General features: G+C 37.0%; 1 protein-coding gene across 1 annotated transcript in view; it reads right to left on the bottom strand.

The window, feature by feature from the left end:
- The window catches only part of THSD7B (thrombospondin type 1 domain containing 7B), a gene marked incomplete at its 3' end in the record, with an annotated part of 522,306 nt that overhangs the window by 292,349 nt on the left and 203,234 nt on the right, over positions 1-26,723 (bottom strand). Inside the window, exons 9-10 of the mRNA XM_017870201.1 lie at positions 17,667-17,796; positions 14,298-14,401 (exon numbers count right to left, since the gene is read on the bottom strand). Coding sequence (XP_017725690.1) covers positions 14,298-14,401; positions 17,667-17,796 — 234 coding nt within the window. The remainder of the gene's footprint in view (positions 1-14,297; positions 14,402-17,666; positions 17,797-26,723) is intronic.

Raw genomic sequence — 26,723 nt, forward strand, 5'->3', positions numbered from 1 at the left:
TTTTTTTGAGACGGAGTCTCGCTCTGTCGCCCGGGCTGGAGTGCAGTGGCCGGATCTCAGCTCACTGCAAGCTCCGCCTCCCGGGTTCACGCCATTCTCCTGCCTCAGCCTCCCGAGTAGCTGGGACTACAGGCGCCCGCTACCTCTCCTGGCTAGTTTTTTGTATTTTTTAGTAGAGATGGGGTTTCACCATGTTACCAGGATGATCTCAATCTCCTGACCTCGTGATCCGCCTGTCTCGGCCTCCCAAAGTGCTGGGATTACAGGCTTGAGCCACCGTGCCTGGCCAATTTGCAGCTTTTCTGTACTGTTTTTTCCCCATCTTTGTGGTTTTATGTGCCTTTGGTCTTTGATGATGGTGACGTATTGATGGGGTTTTGGTGTGGGTGTCCTTTCTGTTTGTTAGTTTTCCTTCTAACAGTCAGGACCCTCAGCTGTAGGTCTGTTGCAGTTTGCTTGAGGTCCACTCCAGACCCTTTTTCCTGTGTATCAGCAGCGGAGGCTGCAGAAGATAGAATATTGCTGAACAGTGAGTGTTGCTGTCTGATTCTTGCTCTGGAAGCTTCGTCTCAGGGGTGTATCCCGCCATGTGAGGTGTGAGGTGTCGGTCTACACCTAGTCGGGGATGTCTCCCAGTTAGGTTACTCAGGGGTCAGGGACGCACTTGAGCAGGCAGTCTGTCCATTCTCAGATCTCAACGTCCGTGCTGGGAGATCCACTGCTCTCTTCAAAGTTGTCAGACAGGGGCATTTACCTCTGCCGAGGTTTCTTCTGCTTTTTGTTTAGCTATGCCCTGTCCCCAGAGGAGGAGTCTACAGAGGCAGGCCGGCCTCCTTGAGCTGTGGTGGGCTCCACCCAATTCAAGCTTCCCAGGAGGTTTTGTTTACCTGCTTAAGCCTCAGCAATGGCGGGCATCCCTCCCTCAGCCTCGCTGCTACCTTGCAGTTAGATCTCAGACTGCTGTGCTAGCAATGAGAGAGGCTCCGTGGGCGTTGGACCCTCTGGGCCAGGTGTGGGATATAATGTCCTGGTGTGCCATTTGCTAAGACACTTGGTAAAGCGCAGTATTAGGGTGGGAGTTACCCAATTTTCCAGGTGTTGTGTGTCTCAATTTCCTTTGGCTAGGAAAAGGAATTCCCTTCCCCCTTGCGCTTCCCAGGTGAGGTGATGCCTCGCCCTGCTTCAGCTCTCGCTGGTTGGGCTGCACCTGCGGACCAGTGCCAACTGTCCGACACGCCCCAGTGAGACAAACCCGGTACCTCAGTTGAAAATGCAGAAATCACCCGTCTTCTGTGTTGCTCATGCTGGGAGCTGGAGGCTGGAACTGTTCCTATTCGGCCAATTTGGGCACGCCCTAAAGCGGTTCTTAATAGCAAGAAGTTTTGATGAAAAGCACCACCTGGGCCCACTCAATTTAATATTCAAAATCCGGGAAACGAGTGCCATAGGCAATGGCTGGGAAATCATGCCACCTATCCCATGGCAAGGAGAGGGTATGCAATTTGATTCATAGTTCCACAAACTAAAGAAGAAAACACACTGTTCAGACGAGGTAACTGGTAAAGATAGGGAGTATTAATGTATAAATTTAACCCATAAGATGAAATAACTAATGAGGAAGTTATAATATACATGGCATGGCCAATGCAGAGCAGGGTTATGAGGAAGAAGTGGTCTAGAGTGATTGAAGATAACTGGCGTGCTAAAATTGCAGTTGGGAGTTAAGGAAAGGGTGAGGATCTTTTAAGCCCAGCAAATATGGGTAGTTAGCATCAGTGAATAAATAATCTAATATGGTAGATAACAACAACCATGTAGACAAAGTTATTTTCCTGGTAATGTAAGGAAGAAAAAGTACTTATTAGAGACCACCTACGTTAACAGTAGATTAGATTGTTGTAATAATACCAATACAAACTACATTTAACAGGTTCTAAAACATAATAAACAGCTCTTTTTGTGAAGTATAATTATGCCATACATGTCATTCCAAAACCTAGGCTTCCACGGGGAGTTGCTAATAAGATGACACAGTACTCAAATTTTCAGTCTACATAAGTGTTTTAGAATTGAATTGTGAGTTTGCAGTTTTGCAACTGTCACATCACCATCCACCAGCCAGTTGTAAATTCTGAAGTGCCTTGGACACATATGTAGAAACAAATGATTCTGTAAAAAAGTGTTTAGGACTACTTCAAATTAAAATGCATTTGTAATTAATTTCTATCTATACACACAGTTAAACCAGTTACCTTATGTTATTAACAATAAGCACAAGTTGTAAGAAATATTGTTTGTATGGGAAGCATTTTGAATAGTCCTGAAAATGAACAAATATTTTCAAATTAGATTTGTTTAATCATGAGAAGTGAAGCCAACACTCCCCTTCTGGTTCCAGATGCAGCATTTCTGAATCTCAGCACTATTGCTATGCCAGAACTATTCCAGTAACAGCCTCTGCTCCCCTAGTTGTGATCATTGAAAATGTCTTCAGATGTTGCAAGTGTCCCTCGAGGGAAAAATTCACCCCCAATTGAAAAGCACTATTCTAAAGAAAGAGAGAGAGAAGCCACATTTTTGGCCCACTCTGTTATAGGTAAGGGACAAAATTCTCTCAGTCTCATGTAAATTCATAGAGTGGCACCTGAGAAATTATATAAATTTGATTCAGAATCCTGGCATCAGAGAATTGGGTTGTATGGCATTTTCTCATCATCTCATTTTTATTTCACTAGAAATACACTTTTGAAGGAATCTGTAAAATATGCACACACACAGTAAAGCTGATAGAGCCTCTACTCTCTAGGAGATTAAACTCTCATAAGCACAGTTCCCCTTTCCATTACTTGATTTAAGCACAGAAAAAGTGTTTTGTTATAGTAATTTTAATGTGTTATAATTTCTACATTTGACTTTCCAGAATAAAATCATACATTCATTACATGTATTTTTGTTCATCATAGTTTCCCAAACCTCTGAACCTCCAATAATGGCACATGGATTAATATTTATTGAGCAAACATTTGTGGAGTAACTTTTAAATGTGTAATATATCACTATTTGGGGCACTGGGGATATAAAGATGAATAAGGTACACTTTCTGCATTTTGGGAGCTGAAAAATCCAACAAGAAAACCTTTAAGGTATAATTCCTAAACATAAAGTATAAATAAGAAGGGAATGAATACTGAGAATTGCTGAATTACAACAGGGAGAATGGAATTATTTGGAGAAAGAGATACATGAGATGGGACTAGGATAGAATATAGGATCACAACAAGTGAAGAAAGGTGAGATTTCCAGGTTAAAGGAGAAGCCAAGAGTTGATGAGTGTTTGTAGATTATGGGTAATGCCTGATTAATGGCTAGTGGATGAGGGATATGAGAGACATACAAGTGTGCACGGTAATAATGACTTTGAATAGAAAAGGACAGCCACTGAAAATTATTGGGCAGGTAACTGAGACAATGATACGAGTTACTCTACACAGATGACCTTTGCTTCATAATTGTGATGGATTTGTAAGAAATGTACCCAGAGCCATGGGATGTTACTACAATTCTCAGGTGGATATCAACAGTGGTCTAGAAAAAGGGAATAGGCTGGAGAGTCCTCATGAGGATGGAACTGACAGGATTCTAAGCCTGATTCTGTTAATGGACCAACGGACACGAAACTCCTTAAGATTGAAAACTCAGGAAGAGAAAATAGGTTCACTTTTAGAAACAATGAATTTGAATGATCATTATATTCTCTGTAAGGTGACTGGTGTTCAGCAGGGGAAAATTCTAAGCCTAGTACTGAGAGGGAGACTTCCCTTGAAATAAAGATCTGGGGATTATCTAAAGAGCTTAAATCCTAGGCAGAGCTGGAATGATCTGGGGAGACATTAAAGATGGAAACCACAAAAGGAGAAGCTTGAAGAATGATGCTATGTAAGGTTTCAGTGGAGAAAGAGAAGTGGAGCTCAGCAACTTGGGATCTGAGCAGTAGAGAGACAGAGTAAGCACCAGGAGAAAACTGCAAAACAGGAGTAGAGTTACGGAGTCTCAGAAAGAAAACTCTTTGGGCCGGGCGTGGTGGCTCATGTCTGTAATCCCAGCACTTTGGGAGGCCCAGGCCAGGAGATCAAGACCATCCTGGCTAATAAGGTGAAACCCTTTCTCTACTAAAAATACAAAAAAATTAGCCGGGTGTGGTGGCACACACCTTGTAATCCCAGTTACTGGGGAGGCTGAGGCAGGAGAATCCCTTGAACCGGGAGACGTAGGTTGCAGGCTCTACAGCCTGGACAACAGAGCGAGACTCCGTCTAAAAAAAAAAAGAAAAGAAAAGAACAAAAGAAAACTATTTTGGGCTGAAAAGTAATTACTGGATTTAAAATGAGAAGATCATGCATAACTACTGGGAGAGAGGTTTCTACATACATTGAGCCATTTTATAAAGAGGTCTTTTATCTTTCTTCCACATTGCCCGTATACTTCAGTTCTGATAGTTTCCCTTGGAGTTTAGAAGAAAGAAAAAAGGATTTTCTTTTCCAAATCCTGAACTCCTTTATGCATTAATCATATCCCCTCACCCAAAAATCATACTTACTCAAGTATTTCCTCCCTTTCGAACACCTTCAATATATTTACCCCAATATTTTTCTCTCTTTTTTCTTCATATTTGTACAGGGTGGTCCTATCATCACTCTTTGAATCCTGAATTTTAAAGCTACTTATTTATTGGTTTTCTTTGGCAAATATTTTGTAAATCCATCTACTCAATATTTGTTTGCTGTTAGCCCTTGGTCCCAAAATTATTATTTAAAAAAATATACAATTACTTTGTTGAGACTAGAGTCTGTATATTCAGCTACATCCACTCAATTGCCAAATCATTTTACTGTCTTTATTTACACAATTATCTTACAAACATTTGACAATACCACACACATATTTTTTTTAATTGCCCCTATGTGATTTTTATGATACCATACCCACATTTTTAAATAGCATAAAGATCTTAGGTGCTATTTCATGATAAACAGTCATAGGTAAATGAGTTAGAGAAAACTCTGTTACGTAAAAGAAAAAAAAAGTAATACACTTCTTTATTGCCACAATCTAAGAGCCTTCAATATGCTAACTCTACTGAGGATTTCTTTTTTCTTTCTTTCTTTCTTTTTTAATTGAGGATTTCTAAGAGGAAGATCATTTGGTCACAAAAACTCCCACCTTCACCCTTGTATTCATATAACAATGAATCTCTCCACTAATTTCCACTCACTTACTTTAAAAAAACATGTCTTGTAATACTTCCATTTTCCCTGCCTTCTAAGGATTGCTATCTTCCGAGGTTTGAAAAAGAAAAGGAGATCAATATTTCCTGAGCAATGATAAGCACTGGTAAAAGCATCAAAAAATTGGAATTATTATCCACTTCATAGATAAGAATATTGAGAGGTTAAGTGGTTCAACCAAGTACACTCAAGTCGTGAGTGGAACAACTATGATTTGAGTCATGTCCCTAGCATTTCCAAGTGAAGGAGCATCCTTGTCATCACACCAGTTTGCCTCTAGGTCTTAGGCCTGTACCTGTCCTCTGTGCTTTCAGTAGAAACTGGTATCAACTTCAACCTTTATACAAATGATTCATATATATAGAATACAGTTACATTTGTGGAAGGGGCACCTGGGCTAGGTTACAGTTGCTCCATATCCCCTACTGGAAATGCCCACAGCTCGTGGATAAGGTAGCTTGTTTTTGTCCAAGCCTTGAAGTAAATGGAAGAAACTACTTTCTTTCCCAGAAAACCTTTATATATATATATATGTTTCTAGAATAATTATTCTTGCATATTTAAGTCTTCTCTCACTGTGTATGTGCAATCTGTGTGTGTGCATTTTTATGTCAATTATTGATGTCAACTTTTTAATGTCAATATTATCCTATTCTCATTGGCCTAAAACCACACTGAGTCCGAAATTCCAACTCATCACTATCCTGTGCTCTGTACATAAAGTTAGCTGTTAAGTCCCATTGTTTTATTTTCTAAAATGCTTTTTATGTATACTCCTTCTAATCCATTCCTAAAGTCATTCTTCTGGTATAGGCTTTCAAAACCCTTCCTGGCATAATTACAAAGTCTTCAAAAACCCCCAGCTTTCCCATTTTCAGTTCCTACTTCTCATATCCTGCTATGAGGCAGATTACTTTATGTACTTGCTAAGTTTAATAGACTCTAGTAGGTTTTAAATTCTCATTCCCCATACACCTCAGCTAAAAGAGTGATTTGTTTTTTATTTTGTTTTTCTCACAATGTAAATTTTTCATAACATGGTTGGCATAAAGAGGCATTGTTTCACAACTTTTGTATTTGTTTGCATTCTGAGTAGTGGTGAGGCTGAGTTTTCACACTCCTCTGTTAGTTTTTAGAGCCTCTGGAGCAAAGGCGGTCTCCTTGTTCTTTCATTGCTACCTGGAAAGAGTGTTAGTGCTTCTGTTCTCTTTAGAAATGAAAACAAAAAATGTACAAACATTACATGTTTCTGATGCAATCCTGAGATGGCACCTGAGATAAACAGACATGAATACCCTGACCTTAGTAATCCAAGTGTTAAGGGAAGCCAGGGAATTCACGTCTATTTGAAGAGATAGAATTTTAGTCATGAACAAGAGACATATAATCCTATTACATTTACACAGTTTGCAGTAGACTTTGAAATTCACATTAGCATTCCTGAAGGGAAGATAGTTCTGTGACTGAGAACCATGCAGCTAGAAGAGAAATTTCTTACTACCAGTCTTACAAATGACTGCATTTACCAATTAAAAAAAAAAAAAAAATTACCCCCCACCCACCCATCTTCACATCCAACAACCATTTTATCAATGAAATATCTGCTTGGATGTGGGTGGGTAGAGGTGGAAGAAGGGGCTACTCTGTTCTTTGTATCATAGCTTATTACGTTAAAAATGGGAGGCTGGCACAAGACAGCATCTCTGAATCTGCAGTTAGTTCATCTTGTGTTACTAAAGCATCATTGCCTTAGGTTGGTCATCTCCTTTAATATTTATTTTTAATTTATCACCAATTTTAAAAAGTGTGCACATTCTACCTGCAGCAACCATAAAAGTCACAAATATAATCCTACCCTAAAACATGCAAAGAAAATGAAAAATACCTCACAGAATCATTATTCACTTAGATTAAAATGCAATCTTTGCTGTGAATCCAACACTTTACTCTCAAAACCAATGCCTCTGGTGTTATAAAACCCATCCTTTTGTTATAATCTGAAGAAATTTTAATTTAGAAAGTTGCCCTACACTGTCTAATTTCTACATTTTAACCTGATCTTCCTCTCCTTTTGCCACCTAAAAATCATATTTAGGAGAGTTTTTTTTAGGTTCCTTAAAATATTTATAACCTATCATTTGGTATCAGGTGCTAATTAATTAGATAAATCAATAAAGAATATCATGTCCTCCAATATTTTACTCTGGTGTTCACGGCACAGTTCTCCCCAAGAATAATCCTTAATACAAAAATATTGGGGTATAATCATTTTTTCTATGCTATGAACACAGTTATTAAAACTATCTCACTAAAGTTATTAAAATAGTGTGGTTAGATAAGTATTTGCCTGTTGCCTATATCGGCAACTTTGATATGTTGATTTGGACAGAGTTCATGTCCTCTCTTCTTCAAGTCCACGAGAAAGCACTGCCAAATGGCTTTGCGCTCTTAGAATACAGTTACATTTGTGGAAGGGGCACCTGGGCTAGGTTACAGTTGCTCCATATCCCCTACTGGAAATGCCCACAGCTCGTGGATAAGGTAGCTTGTTTTTGTCCAAGCCTTGAAGTAAATGGAAGAAACTACTTTCTTTCCCAGAAAACCTTTCTCCTCTTCCTCCTCCCATACTAAAAATAAAAATGGCTGTGACTATCTCTGTTTTCTCGCTATTGTTCAGTCACAGTTCAAACCTATGTATGTGCTTTGCTTTCTGAATCAACTGAAATGACTTTTTCCTCGTGATGTAGGTAGATGGCTACGGCAGAGAATAAAACTGTAGCTCGAAGGTTAAGTGACTATGATTCTTCCATTCGTAGAAGTAAAGTCCAATGTTCCAGAGGTATCCTTTGTCTCTGAAAATACAAGGATACCTAGCATCAGAAAGAAGAACACAACGAGCTGATTGGCTGCCTTGACATTTGGTAGACTAAAATGACATCTTTATTTTAGAGTGTGTGTTTTGCTATATTTCTATGTATTTTCCAGACAAAAGTTGGATGATGAGCTGATGGTGGGTAGTATCTTTAACCTTCTCTCCATGAAGATACCATAGCTGAGGAGAACACTTTTAATCAGAAAATAAGACTACTCAGATCTACAACACAAATAGTTTTCTCTGAATCCAACTCACGCAATCAACTTACTTGCCTTCGTTTTATATAAATATATACTTTATGTTATACATAATGTTGGAAAATCATACAAATTAATCTTTTTTTTTTTTGAGATCTTAGCTCACTGCAACTTCTGCCTCCCGGGTTCTAGAGATTCTTCTGCCTTAGCCGTCCGAGTAGGTGGGATTACAGGCACCCACCACCACGTCCAGCTAATTTTTGTATTTTTAGTATAGATGGGGTTTCACCATGTTGGCCAGACTGGTCTCGAACTCCTGACCTCAGGTAATCCACCTGCCTCAGCCTCTCAAAGTGCTGGGATTAACAAGCGTGAGCCACTGCGCCTGGTCATAAATCAATTCTTAATGATTCAATCACATATTACAATCCTTAGTGAAAGACTAGATTATGAAATGTTATGTTAAATAAAGCATATCAGACAAAAATGGTAAATACACACAAATATATGTTTCTTACGGATTTTCATTTTTAAATACCAGGTATTATTGCTGTATAATTAAGACTTTAGATCTCCATTATTTAACTTCTTCTGATTTCTAATTCCATTCAAAACAAACAAACAAGCAAAAACTAAAGGTAATCCACAACTGATTTTGAAAGTGAATTATTTTGCTCATTTTTTTCCCCAGAAAAACATCTTTACTTTAAAGGGGTTCCTTGAATGCAAAGAAAAGCATACAGAATCTCCATCAAAACTATTGTGTAAGAAAACTGTGACAAAACTAATTAAAGAAGAACAAAAAGATTTGACAGAATTTAGAGATCTGCCTCTTTTGGTCCACCTAAACACTGTTCAGTGAAAATAAACCAAAAAAGACTATAGATAGTTCAAAAAAGTCAACGATATCATAGACAAGATGATTTCGATCTCCAGTACCTACTCTGTATCCATTACAGTGCCATAATGTCAAGTCTGTCGCTGACAGAGTATACTCACGGGCTGATAAATGACCAGAAAGTTCATACAAAAGAAAAATACTGGAAAGTCCATTAAGTCAGCTTTAAAATAGTGGATAGCAAAACAAAAAATCAGTCCCTAGCGCAATACACTCCACTTATAGAAATGACAGCATCTCGACTTTTCTCTCTCTCTTTTTTTAGTACTAAAGTTTTAGCATTTTAAGGGCAGTTTCTACAAAGTGTATTATTATGTTTAAATTTCTTCTTCTTATACTTTCATTTGCCATAAAATATAAGTCACTGTTAAAAAAATTACTCTGATAAAGCACAAGACTCTGGGCAGAAAGAACACTTGGGTCTTCTGGAAGTACGAGACAACTAGGACAATGAAACTCAAAATGCCCATCTTCCTGGAGATGGTGTAGATGTGTAGCTACAGTTATAACTCTATGTGCTGTTCTACCTTCTTGTTTTTCTTATTTTTTAACTGAAAAATTATTATACGAATGAAATCTTAACCATGAACCAATTAAACAGGTCAGCAACCAACGCACAATGAAATAAAACAAGTGGTACTTCTGTTTCTGGCAGTCTAATGGCACACAAATCCTGAAATATCCTTTCAAATGAAAAAGACTAAAGCATACGATAACATATATATTTTCTGAATGTATTGCTGGGCTGGTCTGAAAGTAAGGAATCCATAACACCCAAAACAAAGTGAAAGTATGAGGCCCTGCAAGGTAAACAAGAAAGACAAATTTCATCCCAAGGGTTTCTATTAAATTTTGAAGATGCCAGTTTTTACTTTTATGGATTCATAATGCACAGAAGGAAAAAAATATAAGGTTGGCTATGGAGAATCTTATGAAATTCCCACACTAGAAGCAATGGCAACTAACATTCACCCTTAGTGTTTAGGGATGAACTAGATAGAAATAAACTTGCTAGGCACAAGGTTTTGGCAAGACAACTTGCAATTCTAAAGCATAGCATTGGATAGCAAGAGAGGAGAATCCTTCATGAGAATGTATAACCTCAAGCCGGTCTTCCCATGACTTTATGGTCTGAGTTCAAACTCCCTCTGGGATACAAAGAACTCAAAGACAAAATAAACTTTTCCAAATTGATAAAGGCTTTAAATCCTTAAATTAATTACATCTACAAGGATCCTTTCTGCAAATAAAGTCATATGTGCAGGTTATGATGATTAGCATGGGGACATGTATTTTTAGGAACCACAATCCATCCTATTAATATGCGTGAAGAAACAAGACTGTATCTGTTTAAACCAGCAAAAAATGCTGACAGCAGAAGCTTCTTCATACAGTATAAAACAGGAGGTCCCTCCTCCTCCCTTCCCCCACCTGAATTTCCTTCCTGGACCTAGCTTTTTCAGCATTTTACAATGTATTTACTTAAATAATCCCTTAGAACATTGAATAGATCACTTTATTGCATTATTATTATTGTTTGAGCCAGGGTCTTATTCTGTCACCCAGGCTGAAATGCAGTGGTATGATCACAGCTCACTGTAGCCTCAGCTGCCCAGGTTCAAACGATCCTCCCACCTCAGCCTTCTGAGTAGCTGGGACTACAGGCATACATTACCATGTCTGGCTCATTTTTTAAAAATTTCTATTTTCATAGACACGGGGTCTTGCCATATTATCCAGGCTGGTCTTGAACTCTTGAGCTCATGAAATCCTCTCACCTCAGACTTCCAAAGTGCTGAGATTCAGACATGAACCATCACACCTGGCCAGATTATGTTAAAAAATAAATTTTTACCAAAGTAGTACATATTCATAGCATTGAAACTTGAATAATGATAAAACAAATAATTACCTTACTCCTCACTTTAAGTCAATTATTTTTTACTGCTCTACAGTTTCTTCTAATGGGTACTTCATGTTTCTAAAAATATATTCATATAGCTCCATTAGCCAATTCCTTAGTGTTTTCTACTGTTGTCTTTTTGAGGACAACACCTCCCAGGTCCCTTCACTAAACTCTCAATATTGTTGAATCACATTTTTTTGCTTAAATCCATAATTTAATGTTTTTGCTTTTATGACAATATATTCTTTATAGGTAAGCTGAAAAAGTATATTGTAACTATACCTCCTATCTACAACATTTTTATTTGCAGACATTTCTATGAATCTGGATAAGTGCTTTTATACCTATGAAATGCTTCTCAGTGCAATTGTCCAGGTCAAACCTGACAAATCCTCTATTCTTTCTATTGTTTATGTTAAGACACCCCTCCTGACACTTTATAGGTCTCCTGCTGTCACCACATGAGCCTAGTGAACAACTCGAGGCCTGTGAACAGCAGTGGTCCATGAATTTCCCCTCTCTTTCTTCCTAGGAATGCCAATGTCCTTTCTTCTGGGGAGGATATCCAGTGTGCATCCTGATTTATTCATCTTTGATGAGGCATATACTCTATTTACTTCTCGACACAGGATGCTTTGAAGGTAAGCTTTTGGAGATTTTGTTTTCTGCAAACATTTTCATGTTATCCTATTAACTGAATGATAACTTAATATGGACTTCTTGGTTGAAAATATTCTCATTCCACATTTAGAAGCTATTGCTCTATTTCCTTCCACTTTCCAATGCTGATGTGAAAAGTCCTATAATCTTATTCAAGAACGCTGGGGGAGAGATCATGCTGTTTACTCTGGAAGCCTTTAGGGTAATGACTTTACCCCATGTGGTCTGAAATATCACAATGACAAGCCTTGATATGGGCCTTATTTAATCATTTTGGCTCCTTAATGAGTATTTTTCTAGTATTATTTCTTTGGTACTTTTCTCCCCTTTATATTCTCATTTCTCTATCTTCAACTCTTAGCAGTTTAATGTTCAGAGGAAATCAGAGTCTCATAATTCCTTATTCAGAGTCTCATATTCCTTATTCATAATTCCTTTGATCCACCTGATTTCAGTCTAGCCCCGCATCTCCACCCACCTCTGCTTATTGTCCAGAGTCTAAAACTTCTCTGTTTCCCAGAGAATACATCTCCATGCTCCCACAAGAAAAAGAAAAGGTAGAAATCTGACTCAGTAGAGTGAAAGGTGAGGAACTTAAACAAGGAGGAACCTTGCTGCTCTTTGTTCAGACTTTCAGAGCTCCAGTTTTTATCTTCAACTCCCAATACACACACACACACACACACACACACACACACTTGCACACTTCCTTCTGCAGAATGTGGTTTCTTCCTGGAGTTGTCCAGGATATATCATTTTATTTCCCTCCAGCTCCCACACCTTCACCCTTGCCAACACTTAGGTGTAATCCTGTTCTGCAAAGTACTTTACCATATCTCCATTTACTTTCCAAATTTATATATTATGATGTAGGTTACTGATGGCTCCTAATTTACCTGAAAGTAAGTTTACTGTATTCCTAGTTCTTTGGAGTGATTTTTAAAGGAGATTGATCTCACTGGAGATGTATTTTGTTTTATTGTTTTGTATTTTCCTTTGTGGTTCTTAATTTAAAGAAAAGATGGAGGTAGAAATGTCTTTCCTCCATGATACTAAAATTGAAGACCCATCCTACTATGCTAAAAGTGCACCTTGCCCATCAACTAAACACCAGGATTGTTCTAATGTTGGTATCAAATTTAGAGAAAGTTCATTGCCTAATCTAAAGGACTATCAGGCATCCAGCTAGAAATGTTCATTTAAATTGAAATCCAAAGAGATTTCATATTCTAGAAAATATGAAATATCTTGCTTTTTATGTGATAATTCTACATCATTTACAAACAATATCCCTGCAGAATTTACTACATGATTTTGTTTAGTATTGTAGTATCATAGAGTAACAAATTCAAGGTGCTATTTAAACTGTACACTACATAAAGGTGCCACTTTTTAATAGGGTTCCATCCATGGAGTAGATACTGGTGATTTGGATATTCTGTAACAATTTCTCAGCAGAAAGTAGGCAAAAATCTTAAAATAACAATATCATATTATTACAATAATTTAGTGATATATAAAAGTAATGTGTCTTAAGAAAGTGGTTCATTCTTATAATTTACACAAAGTCACTGTAGATCCCCACAGAAGTCTTAAATCAAACTACCTGACCAATCAATTTCATCTATACATTTTTTGACAGGGGTATTATTTCCAAAGGATGACCTATGTAACAAAAATAGAAACTTAATTCTAAATATGCCTTGTAAAAGAACATTAATTATGAAACCAGTATACTTTGATTGATTCCACAAAGTCTAATTTTGCCACATATATCCCTTTAGTGACAAAGTAGTTAGATTTGGAGAATAATGCGCTTCATATCAAGCTTCATATGATTGGCACCTAGATTATGAATGAAATAGAAAAGTGAGCAGTCTGATGATTCTGAGTACTGTTCAGAGATTTCCCACACCTTCTAGACATTGATGATAAAAGGCAGTTCTACTCAGGTCCAGAAGCTTATTCATATGTCTTCCAGAAATTTTAATACTTCCTTTGTATGCATTTGACATATAAGATATGAGTATGTATATGACAATTATATTTAAGCAATATCCTATGATCATTAAGATTAGTCAATTCATTCAGTTATTCTTTCATTCATCAACAAATATTTAATTAGCACCAAAAAATCTAAAGTATACAGACAGTTAAATTTAATCTTGATATAACCTTCATTCACAGATACCAGGTAATATCTAATATGTATTTGGAACATGAGCATTAGTGTATGCTATGACTGAGAACAGATATTTGCTTATATTTCTTTAGTCCTTAGGTACACTAACTGGTTATAGTTAATCTAATATAAAATGTTAATTATGCCAAATCCTATTTATATTCAACATCAATAAATATAAATAATTCAAGCCAATAATATCACAATTCATTCAAGTATAAAAATAAGCAACACATATGAGTTACATAATATTAACTTATGTATTAATAAAAATCTATGTAAAAATCATCTTACCTCTTGTTTGTAGCCCCGTTCCACAGGCTTCACTGCTGCCCATTATTCCCTGCCGGACAGACCCTGGCACTAAGATGCAAGGGCTCCATTTCTGTGGCTTCCATCTGTGATTACCAAAAACAATAGACTAGAAACTTCACTGTGATCAACATGCAGAAGAAATACTTAGATATGTTTGAAGTTTAAAAAAACATAAAGACAGTAATTCAATAAAACTGGATGTGAAATCAATGTCATAAAACCAAGCCTTGGCAAGCACTAGAATGACAATAGTCCACTCTACCCCAAATTCATGATTTAGGCAGTAATTCAATGTTTTTGAATTGGTACTGTGGCTAATGAGAAAAAACTGAATTTGGATATTTTGCACATAAACTTTGGTTAATATAGAAAAGTGGCAATAATAAACATTAGAGGCACAGACCAGTCTAGAGGGTCTAGTTCTTTATGCACTTAAAATTGTTTCAAAAAAAAAAATACAAGAAAAAAAGAGAGAGAAAATCCTTATGTCCCATTGGTGCGTTAGAGAATCAAGGTTTGAACATCCATAAGCTTGAGGTACAAACTTCACATTAATCTTCTGCTTCAAAATTTTTATAAGCTTGAGGTACAAGCCTTCACACTTAATCCACTGCTTCCATTTATAAGGTGTTTCCAAGGTCTTCTGAAGTAAATCAAACATCTCAATAGGTTATAGAGTAAAAGAACGGGCACCATGGACCGATCTTATCCGATAGTTCATCTTAGGAAAGAGGAATGGACCTGCGTTGATAAAATACCATGATTTCTAGTCCTCAGAGGATACAATCTTGAAGGCAATCTTCTCACTTTCTACTGGCTTTTCTTTCTCAGGTCAACAAAACTCTCTTTTTATGACTCACAGGGCAGATGATGACTTGTGTCCTTCACAATATTCCAGAAAACCCCAACCTTAAATCTGTCTCTTCACAATATTCCAGAAAACCCCAACCCTAAGTATAACTATAGATTCTGCTCTTTCACTTAGTACATTTTAACCCTTTTCATATGAGCCAATACCTCTGATAAGAGAACTACTTCAAAAAAGGAAAGAGAAACATGAAGCAAAACATCATTGACCTCATTCAAGTGGCCTTCATAATGGGAATAGCTGAAGAGTTGGGGGAAAAAATCAGGAAACAGCTAAACAGGAAACCTGTTACATTTAAAGAAAGCATCTATTAATTTTAAACTGTTATAAATTTACTTTATACATGAACAGACACATTCCACATGATTCCAAGATACAGAAGCCAAAAGGTAAGGGATTTTAGTCCAACTTTTGAACTAAAATATGTCATTCAGTCATTTAATTTCCTTAAATTGAGTTTACATAGGCTTTCTTGACCAAAGTGAGACCGAGGAGTTCAATGTCCTTTACCTTGGTGAATAGACTGAAATGGAGGAAAGAAATTTTTGGAATTCCTTTACTAAACTTTCAATTTTAAGATGATAAACCCAGGTTCAGAGAGGTTACATGATTTGTCCCAGGCTGTGCAAGTCAGGACAGGCCAGTTGCCAGTCCTGTCTCTGGATATTCAGCCACATCCTCTTGGCAACATCTTATTGCCAGTTCTACATAGGGATAAAGGTGCCCATGCTGTCTTATCTACTGAATGTACTGAGAGAAGTTCAAATTCACATGACAGATTAAATAGGCATTTTGATTCTGTTTTAATTTGGTAAACATGTGAATATATCACCTTAATGGATTCAGAAAGAAGAATCAGAAGAGAATGATAAAATCCTATGTTAACTCGCTTCCTAAGACAATTTCCTCCCTAACATACCAATAAAGGGGAAAGCAAAATCTAAATTGGAACTATATATCACTCAAAATTCAAGGATGCTTCATGAAGGAGCAGAGATTCATGCTGATAACTTGGATACATTTTGAACTACGCATCACGAAAAATGGCACAATGATCCAATTCATACACAGTAGAACCGATTTTTGGGGAACAAGGCAGGAGGTCATTGACAGCAACTAGCTCAAACACAAGTAGCTAAATTGAAGTGCAATGGGAGAGTAAAATGAGTGGACAAAGAAATGGAAGATCCCACTAATAGTTTTTTGATTCTGTCTGATTATAACAACCCTGGGTTCATAAAAACGTCTAATAATATTTGATTTGGCTATTTTTTTTCATTTGGATACCTTCCTTGAGAGCTCTTTTGCTGGGCTCAGAAGTTTCAATATTTAGACATTGTACAAAAGGATGAATATTGACAGTGTTTCCACAATGGCCCTGTGGTTAATGAGAAAAAAATGGGAGTCTGGGCATGTTCCCAGTGTTTATTTACATCCTCCCAAAACTGGTCATAGGATAAAACCAATGAAAGTAAAGGACGATAAAATCAATAGTAATTTAGACTTCTTCAACAATATCTTTCTTCTTTAAAAAAAGGAAATAACTTGTACTCTCTCAAATAATTAGCCCTTGAATTTCACAGCTTTAAGTTTAGTTTCTCAAATAATTAGCAGAAACATGGGACATTTTGCTGAAGGCATTTTTAAGTGTGCTGATAAAACCCATATTATTTTTAAGACCCCGGATTATTTTCACAAATCAGTAAAACCCCATAGAGATTGAATTTATTCCCAATACACTTTAAAGTAGCATTTCAATCAGATTTAAAATTGTCAGGTGTTAAAAGGGGGGAAGTTTGTGAGTAAGCAAAGAAACCTCAAGTATTATTTTTATCAATAGTAAACACTAATTTGCCAAGAGGGAATATACAGGGAACATATATAGTTTAAAAGTTATTTATTTTCTTTTTGTAATAAAAAATTTTATGCATAAGTTAAACTTTTTTTTTCTAATTGAATGGTTTCTGAAATTGTGTATCACAAAATTGAGAACCAAAACATTTTAATTAAAATAAACAAGGGAGTACAAATTTGCTCTTAATTCTTGACTAAAGATGTTAGGATGAAAACAATAGAATGAAGGTAAGTTACCTCCTGCGTGCGCGCGCGCGTGTGTGTGTGTGTATGTGTGTGTGGTGTGTATTCCTTCTCCCAGCCCCCAGATAACAACCGTAACAACCTCATCCTGAATCTCTTTCGAACATGATCCTGAAAATGGATTGCTTGGTGGCGTAAGTCAAGCAGCTCACTTACGGTCAAACATGCTTCCTTTCCCCCCTGTTAATTAGACTTTCATATTCTCTACTCCTCCCAAATATGTTCCAGATAAGAGGGTAAGAATAGTAAAATATTTGAAGATATGTAAATCCCAGATCCCCTCTTACTTCTTATTTTTCACCAAATGACCATATATTATATGAAAGAAAATAGATTATAATTTGTAGTAGGTCTAATGATAATTTTAAAAGATAACTACTTACCGATATATAGGACACAAGGAGACATCTTCACACTCTCTCTCCTCATATAAGGTATCTGGGCATTCCTGGCCTCCATTGGCTGCTTCTTGGATGATGATTCTGTATCGAGACTGTTTTATTGTGGCATTTCCTGAAGTAAAGGAAAAAGGAAATTAAATAGTGCCCTTTTATGTTGATGTAGATCAAAATCCAGGTAGCAACTGAGAGAGAGATAAAGTAAGCACATGTGGAAAGTCAACCTGGGAATGACAATAACAAGCAAAGACCAAGAGTTAACACTCCATCTTACTTTTATGAAATAAACACACAATACTTAACAATGGTGATTTCAAATATAATTATTTCCCACTGTCTTAATATGTTTAATTAGAATCTACCTTGCCAATGGCATAAAAGTTTTTTGACATGATCAGAGGGGCCCCAGAAGCCCTCTTTGATCTCCAAACAACAGCTGAAATCGCTGGTGTTTTATTGTTAGCAACTCAATCCCTTGAGTAAGGGATTTCTCCATCCAGGCCACTTTTTATAATGCAAACAAAACATACCTATAATAATTAATATATTAGTAACCAATTTATGGATATTAGTTTATTAGATTTCTTATTCTTTATAACCTCATAACCTTATAACCATATGTATATAATTGGAATTTAGGGAAGAGGCACTAAAATTGGGAAAGAACAAAATATTGTTTACTTCAGGGTTTTGCTGAGAAGTAGAAGTATTAATAGGAACATCAACAAAAAAAAAACTGATGCTCACGTTAATGTGTTGAGGTACTCATTTGACAATCTTTAGATGCCTTCTGAATCAACATCAACAACAAAAATCAATTATCATTAAAGTGCCTAGCAACTATTTCAATTACTATGTGGAAGATAGACTATTTGCACTATAAATACAGACACAAATCTCTGACCTACAGAACTTACAATTAAGCAAGAAGAAAAGGGGCAGACATATACACAACTAGTTAGAAGACACTGCAGTGTGAGCAGTGTCAGAGAGTGACACAGGGTTAGGTAGATATAGAAGAAACAGAAATCATTTTAGAATTTGGCAACCAAAGAGGGCTCATGAAGGAGACAGATTTTTATCTGCTTTGAGGGCCTTGATGGTTAAATAGAAAAAAAATCATATATAAATATATATATATATATATATATGAATGAAATCATATATATGCATATATATGAATGAAATCATATATATGCATATACATATGAATGAAATCATATATATATGCATATATATATGAATGAAATCATATATATGAATGAAATCATATATATATGCATATATATATGAATGGAGCCATTCAGGCCAAGGAAACACTTTGAAGAAAGGCACTGAGATGTAAGAGTGCAAGGCATTTATTTACAAAGACAGACATGTAATTAACTACATTCAGAAGGAAGGTATGTGAGTATGGCTCTGGGTGTGAGCACATGGGGAAGGTGGGAGAGGGGGAGGAGCACAGTGAGGGTTTTAAAGAATGGAGAGAAAAGACAGTGTAGGCAAAGATGGAATCAACTGGTAGGTTTGGTATAAATAATGGACCTACCCATATCAAGATGTTAACTTACAGAAAGCCAGTACAATGAAATAAGAATTTATTAAAATTATATATGCATTTTTTAAAAATCATAAATACTAGAAGACTCAGTGAGAAGCAACTCACCCACTATGAAAGCTTCCTTACTCTCTGTCTTCCTTTTCAGAAGGAACACCTTCAACTGCTTCTGTATTTAATTTTTCTATGGTTACCTCCAAATCTATAAATACTATGCTTATGTCATTACTTCTTGATTTATGAACTTCAGACATTACGTATTGACTTTTTGCAGTAATTGACAATTTACTTTGTACCATCTTTCAATCTTTGATAATGATGTTGCTATTTTTATGCCTCTACTGGTTACTTAATAACCCATATTTTTTTAAGTCCTACCCCTCACTCCTGTCCTCCATCAGACCAGTCACCACAGCTCGGCATAGTCCTCTTGGGTAGAGCTTTCTCCTTGCCACCAACCACCTTCCTGCTACATTAGGTCATGGCTCACAATGTCGTGTCATCAATTTCTCTACTTTTTGGTCTCACCCATTAATGTTCTGTCATCCATAAAGATCTCCCCTCCACTAATGGTCCTCTCCTTTTGTTTTTGAGAAGGAATTAGGGCTTTTAAAATTCCTTTCCTATCATTTTAAATGAGATTCTCAGAAGGAGGAGAGACCAACAACTTCGCACATCTCATGACTTTGAACTGGAAGTTAAGGAGATGTACAGGATCTTTTCCATCTGTTCCCCAAGATCCCCTTTGTCCTGCTTTAACCTGCTTTATACCCATAGGTGGGCTGCATTGGTGGCCCCTTCCTTATTGGTTTCTGTTTGGCCTTTGCCAATGGAGGGATGGGACACACAAAAGAAAAGAAAAAAAGGGCAAATGAAGAGATAGAGACATGAAGGCATTTATTCCATCAGATTCCATCCTCTGTATTGCCTCAAGTTATCTCCCTACCTCTAACGAAAGCCACAGTTCCTATGGAGTGGCATTTGCTTATAGCTATTAAATACTTTTCTTTCATTCCACTAACTGTTTCTCCCTCCATCAACTTTATGACTCTTAACTTCCACTAGCCCAGATACTAAACCATCATACCCTGTAAGTCTACCTTAACACTTCCTATTCCTTTGTAAATAGTCCCTTCATTAAATCGTCCTCAGTTGCCCCATTTGAGTGGGCTACCTCTTTCCTGGCAGAACATGCCAATAAAGTCAAAGGAGACATGCTGCTATTTGAAAGAACAGATGTTGTAATTGGCCCCTTTTTAAATGTAGTTAAGGTTCTGTGAGGAGTTCAGAAATAGACGCTTAAAAGAAAAGAGGGTTGCCAAGACAGGTCTGCCTCATAATAATATAAAAGCTATCTTTATTTGGGCGGGAAAATCTTTTGTAAATAATTATGCCTTTAGGAAAAAGTCTCTTCGCCTACTCCCAATTAATGCCAGTTATACCGTACTATCTCTGTTTAGCCTATACTGTACTGTTTAGCTTTAGAATGTTTACTTGAGTGTGGGTTTGTGTGTATGTGTGTTTTGTCCAAATATTATCTTAGGAGTTTGTAAATAAAGATTGAAAACAATAGAAAAAAAATGAAAGGAATGCCTTCACCTCACACGGAGAGAGAAACCCTAAGGGAGACTACGTATACAGCATGGATCAATACTTCTCCCTTTACACTAAACATGCACATGCACACACCATACACATACGATACACACCACACACTGAAGTAGTCTGCCTTCATGGTGTGACTCCAGGTAAAATAATCTAAAGTTTGAGAAAAATAGTTGCACTGACTTTCATGCCCTACAGATATTCGGGTGGAGGTTGAAAAGGATAGATCATCCAGTGAAAATCAACATTTAGTATCGAAGTAAGATTTTCCAGAGGAGAAACTGATCACCACTGTGCATAAGTGAAGAAAAATGTATGCCTTTGGAGAGAGAGAGAGAGTTAAGGGATGATCCTGAGCTAGAGAAACAACACCAGAGATGTGTGAACTACCTGTTAAGAGTCTTTCTTTCTTTCTTTCTCTTTCTTTCTTTCTTTCTCTTTCTTTTCTTTCTCTCTTTCTTTCTTTCTTTCTTTCTTTCTTTCTTTCTTTCTTTCTTTCTTTCTTTCTTTCTTTCTTTTCTTTCTTTCTTTTCTTTCTTTCTCTCTCTCTCTCCCTCCCTCCCTCTCTCTCTCTCTCTTTCCTTGAACTTTGCAATGGACATATATAGCATTCAATTTTAAAGAATTTTCCTCTCCTTATGATGTAAATGCCTCAAATTATGGTCAAACCTATAGCAGAATCCTTTACACACAACAGACTTAAGTGGTGTTGTGGGAAGCTCAAGGGCAGGCGGTGTACACTTGGGATAGAGCAGTCAATGATTTTCTCATTTTTGTCCAAGGCATTTAAACCAGAGCAACTCCAACTTGAATAGGGGCTGGGTAAAATAAGGCTGAGGTCTACTGGGCTGCATTCCCAGATGGTTAAGGCATTCTAAGTCACAGGATGAGATTGGAGGTCAGCATAAGATATAGGTCATAAAGACCTTGCTGATAAAATGGGCTACAGTAAAGAAGCCAGCTAAATCCCACCAAAACCAAGATGGCCACAAGAAAGACCTCTGGTCATCCTCACTGCTACCCTCCAGCCAGCTCCATGACAGTTTACAGATGCCATGGCAACATCAGGAAGTTACCCTACATGGTCTTAAAAGGGGAGGCATGAATAATCCCCACCTTGTTGAGCATATCATCAGGAAATAACCATAAAAATGGGCAATCATCAGCCCTCTGGGCTGCTCTGTCTATGAAGTAGTCATTCTTTTATTCCTTTACTTTCTTAATAAACTTGCTTTCACTTTACTCTATGGACTTGTCCTGAATTCTTTCTTGCATGAGATTTCAATGATAGACTGCATTATGAAAATGTGGCACATATACACCATGGAATACTATGCAGCCATAAAAAAGGATCAGTTCATGTCCTTTGCAGGGACATGGATGAAGCTGGAAACCATCATTCTCAGCAAACTAACACAAGGACAGAAAACTAAATACCACATGTTCTCACTCATAGGTGAGAACTGAACAATGAGAACACTTGGACATGGGGTGAGGAACATCACACACCAGGGCCTGTCGAGGGGTGAGGGCCTGGGGGAGGGATAGCATTAGGAGAAATACCTAATATAAATTATGAGTTGATGGGTGCAGCAAACCAACATGGCATATGTATACCTGTGTAACAAACCTGCATGTTGTGCATATGTACCCTAGAGCTTAAATTAAATAAATAAAACAAAATAAAATAAAAAATCATCTCTTACGGTCTGGATCCATATCCCTTTCCTGTAAAAATTTCACTTCATTTTGAAGCCAGCATGAGGGCTATATCAAGGGAGAACAATAATTCCAGAAATCCAAAAGGTAACTAGCAACAAAAGAAGTGGAGTCTGAGGCAGCCTCCAGTATCATGATTTGAAGCCAGATAAGAGAAGATGGGGAAAGGCCAAGTAGTAGCTCTCAGAGTGATGTCAAACAACACCTCCTTTTCCATTGAATACTGAAGAAAAAGTGATTTGGGGAAGTAGCTATAGAGAGGGGAGGATCGTGGCTTTGCCACTGGACTACATTTAGATCACCTATGTGTGTAAAACATATTAAATGTTTCTAGGAATTACCATCTTAATCTACGTCAGATCCACGTCTGGGCATTTTACGTATGCATATGCTACCTTATTTTATTATTATCACTTCTTATCATTATTCCCTTTTTACAGGTAAGAAAATGAAGGGTGGAAGAAGTAAATAATTTCCCAAAAATCACCTAGCTAGAGTTAAAACTGTGCTAGGCAGACATTTAGGCCCATGATATTTCCACTAAAAGAGACTTTATAGTATGATGAAGGGAAAGAGAGAGCATTCGGGGGTAGGGGTGTGGGGGGAGGTGGTTTACATCACTGTCCTTCTGTCATTCTAAAGGAATACTTATTCCCTTCTAAGCAATTTTTCAATAGCACTCGCTTACAGAAGATTTCAGTGCTAAAAAAGTGCCATGTTTGTAAGCTTTTGTGAGTGATGTTTCCGACCTCATTAGGCTTATGAAAAATAACAATAAATTAAAGTGCCTGTTTGCCAACATGAACAATTGCTCAAGCATGATTATGACTAATAACTAGTTTAAATTCAGTTTCGATTTATGCATATTTTATTATCACTAAGTCATCAGGTATAATTAAAGTTGCTATTAATTATAGTCAAAAGAAGTAACATTTAGAGAAGATGGTGACTCAAAGATTAAGAAACATATTTATCATAGAAAGCATATGAATGGGCTACAAACATTGAGAGATGTTTATAGATTCTTTGTGAAGGTCTACACTCGTCTTTTCCAGAAAGATGATATAGCAAAGAGAGAAGAAACGAGTATGTAAAGAGACGCTTTGGGTGATTTGCAGCTAGGTAGGCTGGAGCACATCACACTGAATTAGTGTCATGAATGCTGAGCCCTGATGTCAGGGTTATTCGATTAATGAGTTAAAATAAAGAACTGACTCACTAAGTTTCCAACTAATCTAAAATGTAAGAGTAGAGGGACAGCAAATAGATAGTAGAACAGGAGTGAACACAGGCACTGGCTGATGGGAGAGGCAGGGCTGGAGACGAATGTGTGGCCAGGAAATTGGGGGCACTGCTAGAGGCAAGCGTAGGTGCAGAGTAGATGAAGGATAGTCATGTACCAGCAGTGCGTGGCAGTTAATCTAGCAGCAACTTGCAGAATTATAAGAGATTTTAAAAATTAACCTTTAGAGGTTCCCCTTGTTTCTCAAATATTTCTATTACTCATTAAGTATCAGTGGTCTATTACGCTTCACAGCACCACTACTGTTCCAGGCCTACCACTTTATAACTCCTGGTTCTCACTCTGAAGTTCTCTTTCTTCCTCTTCACTTATATATACAACTTACCACTCAAAAACAAAACTGAACCCATCCTGGTGATTCCTCTCTCACAAAGATTGAAGCAAAAGGATGACACCAATGCTTTTGAAGATTAATATCACATTAACAGTCTCACATTAAATACTTCCTAGGGTTGAGTTGCAACCCTAACACCTGTTAGACTTTAGGTTATTTCTTTGACCTTGCTAAGCCTCAACTTCCTAAGTTGTAAAACAGGCCAGCTAAGTTTCTAGGATTACATGAGATACTGCATGTGATGCGTGTACACCTTGCCACGTACAAGGAATTTTCTCTAGCATAATGGGAGTTCATGAAAGAAAAGAAAGATTTTAAAAAATAGAAGAAAAGTTTCAATAGTTAAATTTTCTGTAATTTAGACAAAGAAAAAAAAGTGACAAACCAGCTTTCCATTCGGAACTGAGTCTCATTCCTGTTTTGTACATCTAGGAGCAGACAATGAATGGCTTAAAACCATTCCATGTTCCTGGTAAATCAAACTACAATTGCAAGGCAATTAGTACCTACAACTATGTTCTCATATTATTGGAGAGGAATGACTAGGATGGTCAAACATCCTGCTCTCTCAGGGCAATTTTAGCTAATACCTATTATCCTAGCTTAAATAATAATAACTCCTCCATTCACTCTCATAAATGTCTTGGTTTGTATGAAACATTATATGATCATTCAAAAGACTATCACCCCCATGTGCATGTATAATAAGAAACATGTACATTTTATTTCTAATTCCAGCATAGGATTGCATTTCAAATGTGTGGAAAAAGTAGACTGACTGCACTGCTATTCTTAAAATTATCTACACAACAGGATCACTGGACCTTTTCATTTCTTGATACAGAATTCTGCTGGCATCGTTCAAACATTCGAAGGAGGTTTTTTTGTGTCCCTCAACAAACTTGTTTGTGAAACACTGAATTAAAATTTAATGGGAAGAGAGTATAAGACTTACCTCAAAATAACCATAGCTACTCTGTATGTGTTACTATAGCAGAAACATCACAAATGGATGCTATAAAACTGAAGAGACTTAGCATTTATTCAAGAAGGAGCATTAATATGAGGAGAAAACAACTTGGACTTGGAAAAAATTCCAAATTGTCATTGAGAAGGTTGTTTCTGGCTGGGCGCAGTGGCTCACGCCTGTAATCCCAGCACTTTGGGAGGCTGAGGTGGGTGGATCATGAGGTCAGGAGATTGAGACCATCCTGGTTGACAAGGCGAAACCCTGTCTCTACTAAAAATACACAAAATTAGTCAGACGTAGTGGTGGGCACCTGTAGTCCCAGCTACTCAGGAGGCTGAGGCAGGAGAATGGCATGAACCTGGGAGGCAGAGCTTGCAGTGAGCCGAGATTGTGCCACTGCACTCCAGCCTGGGCAACAGGGCGAGACTCCATCTCAAAAACAAACAAACAAACAAAACAAAAAACAAAACAAAAGAAGTCTGTTTCTAAGTCAATACTAGTGACAGACAAAGATGGCAGTACAATATTAGGCAGCCTGTTTATTCACCTTTAAATCTGTGACTCTGAGTTATCAGAGTGAAACATTTACCATATACAGTGCTGTCATCATTAATAAATATTTGTGAGGTACCTGCTATATGTAGGCAACTCAACTAGGTGCTGGTGTTATGCTGAAATGTACATACATGCATTATTAAATCTACCCAGTGCAGCAGAAGTGAAACTTGACAGATAGATAATAACGTAAAAGATCTCTTTAGTTTTATAGGAGTTCAGAAACGATAATATGAACTTTGTATTTATTATCCAAATCCATCAATGTTCTCTCTTTGTTCAAGGAGAAATGCAGGCTTAAGTGGTTAAAAAAAATGCAAGGCCCTAGTAGAACTATGAGTAGGAAGGTTTTATATACTTCCTTCCTATTCATCTTGGTGTTCCATATATAGAGCAGATACATCAACAGCAGCATCTTCCCCTAAAATTCCCTCCCAGCTTAAATCTTGAAGTACTTCAAAATGAACACTGAGCTAAAGATTCTATCTATCTATATATAAATGAAATTAGGCAAAATTGCAAAGCTTTTCTGTTAAACTTTCCAGGAATGTTAAAAATAAGCTTCAGGGTATCCATATACTTCTTTCATTTTGAAATACTGCCTGAAAAAAAATGTACTCTATATTCTTAAATTTTTATAATCATCATTCATTTTGCAACAGAAGCCAAATTCAATGGATCTGACAACAGACAAGACCTTCAGGGCTCTGATTTCTAATCCCAGCTCATTACTGAATTGCTATATGACCTTGGGCAAGGCATTTAACCTTTCAGAACTTCAATTTTCTTACTTGTCCTATGTGGGTAATACTGCTGAGACAATTCACAGGATAGCTGCTAGGAATGCTTAATTAAGTGGGATTTAAAGTTTTTTTCAAATGCTATATATATGTGTATGTGTATATATTATATATATATATAAACACGTACATATACATATATTGGCTCATTTATCCACACATGAGTTGTAAGAGGTAGAAACTATTACAATATTCATT

The sequence above is a fragment of the Rhinopithecus bieti genome, unplaced genomic scaffold (assembly GCF_001698545.2).
Source record: "Rhinopithecus bieti isolate Rb0 unplaced genomic scaffold, ASM169854v2 scaffold_5313, whole genome shotgun sequence".
NCBI classification, from domain to species: Eukaryota; Metazoa; Chordata; class Mammalia; order Primates; family Cercopithecidae; genus Rhinopithecus; species Rhinopithecus bieti.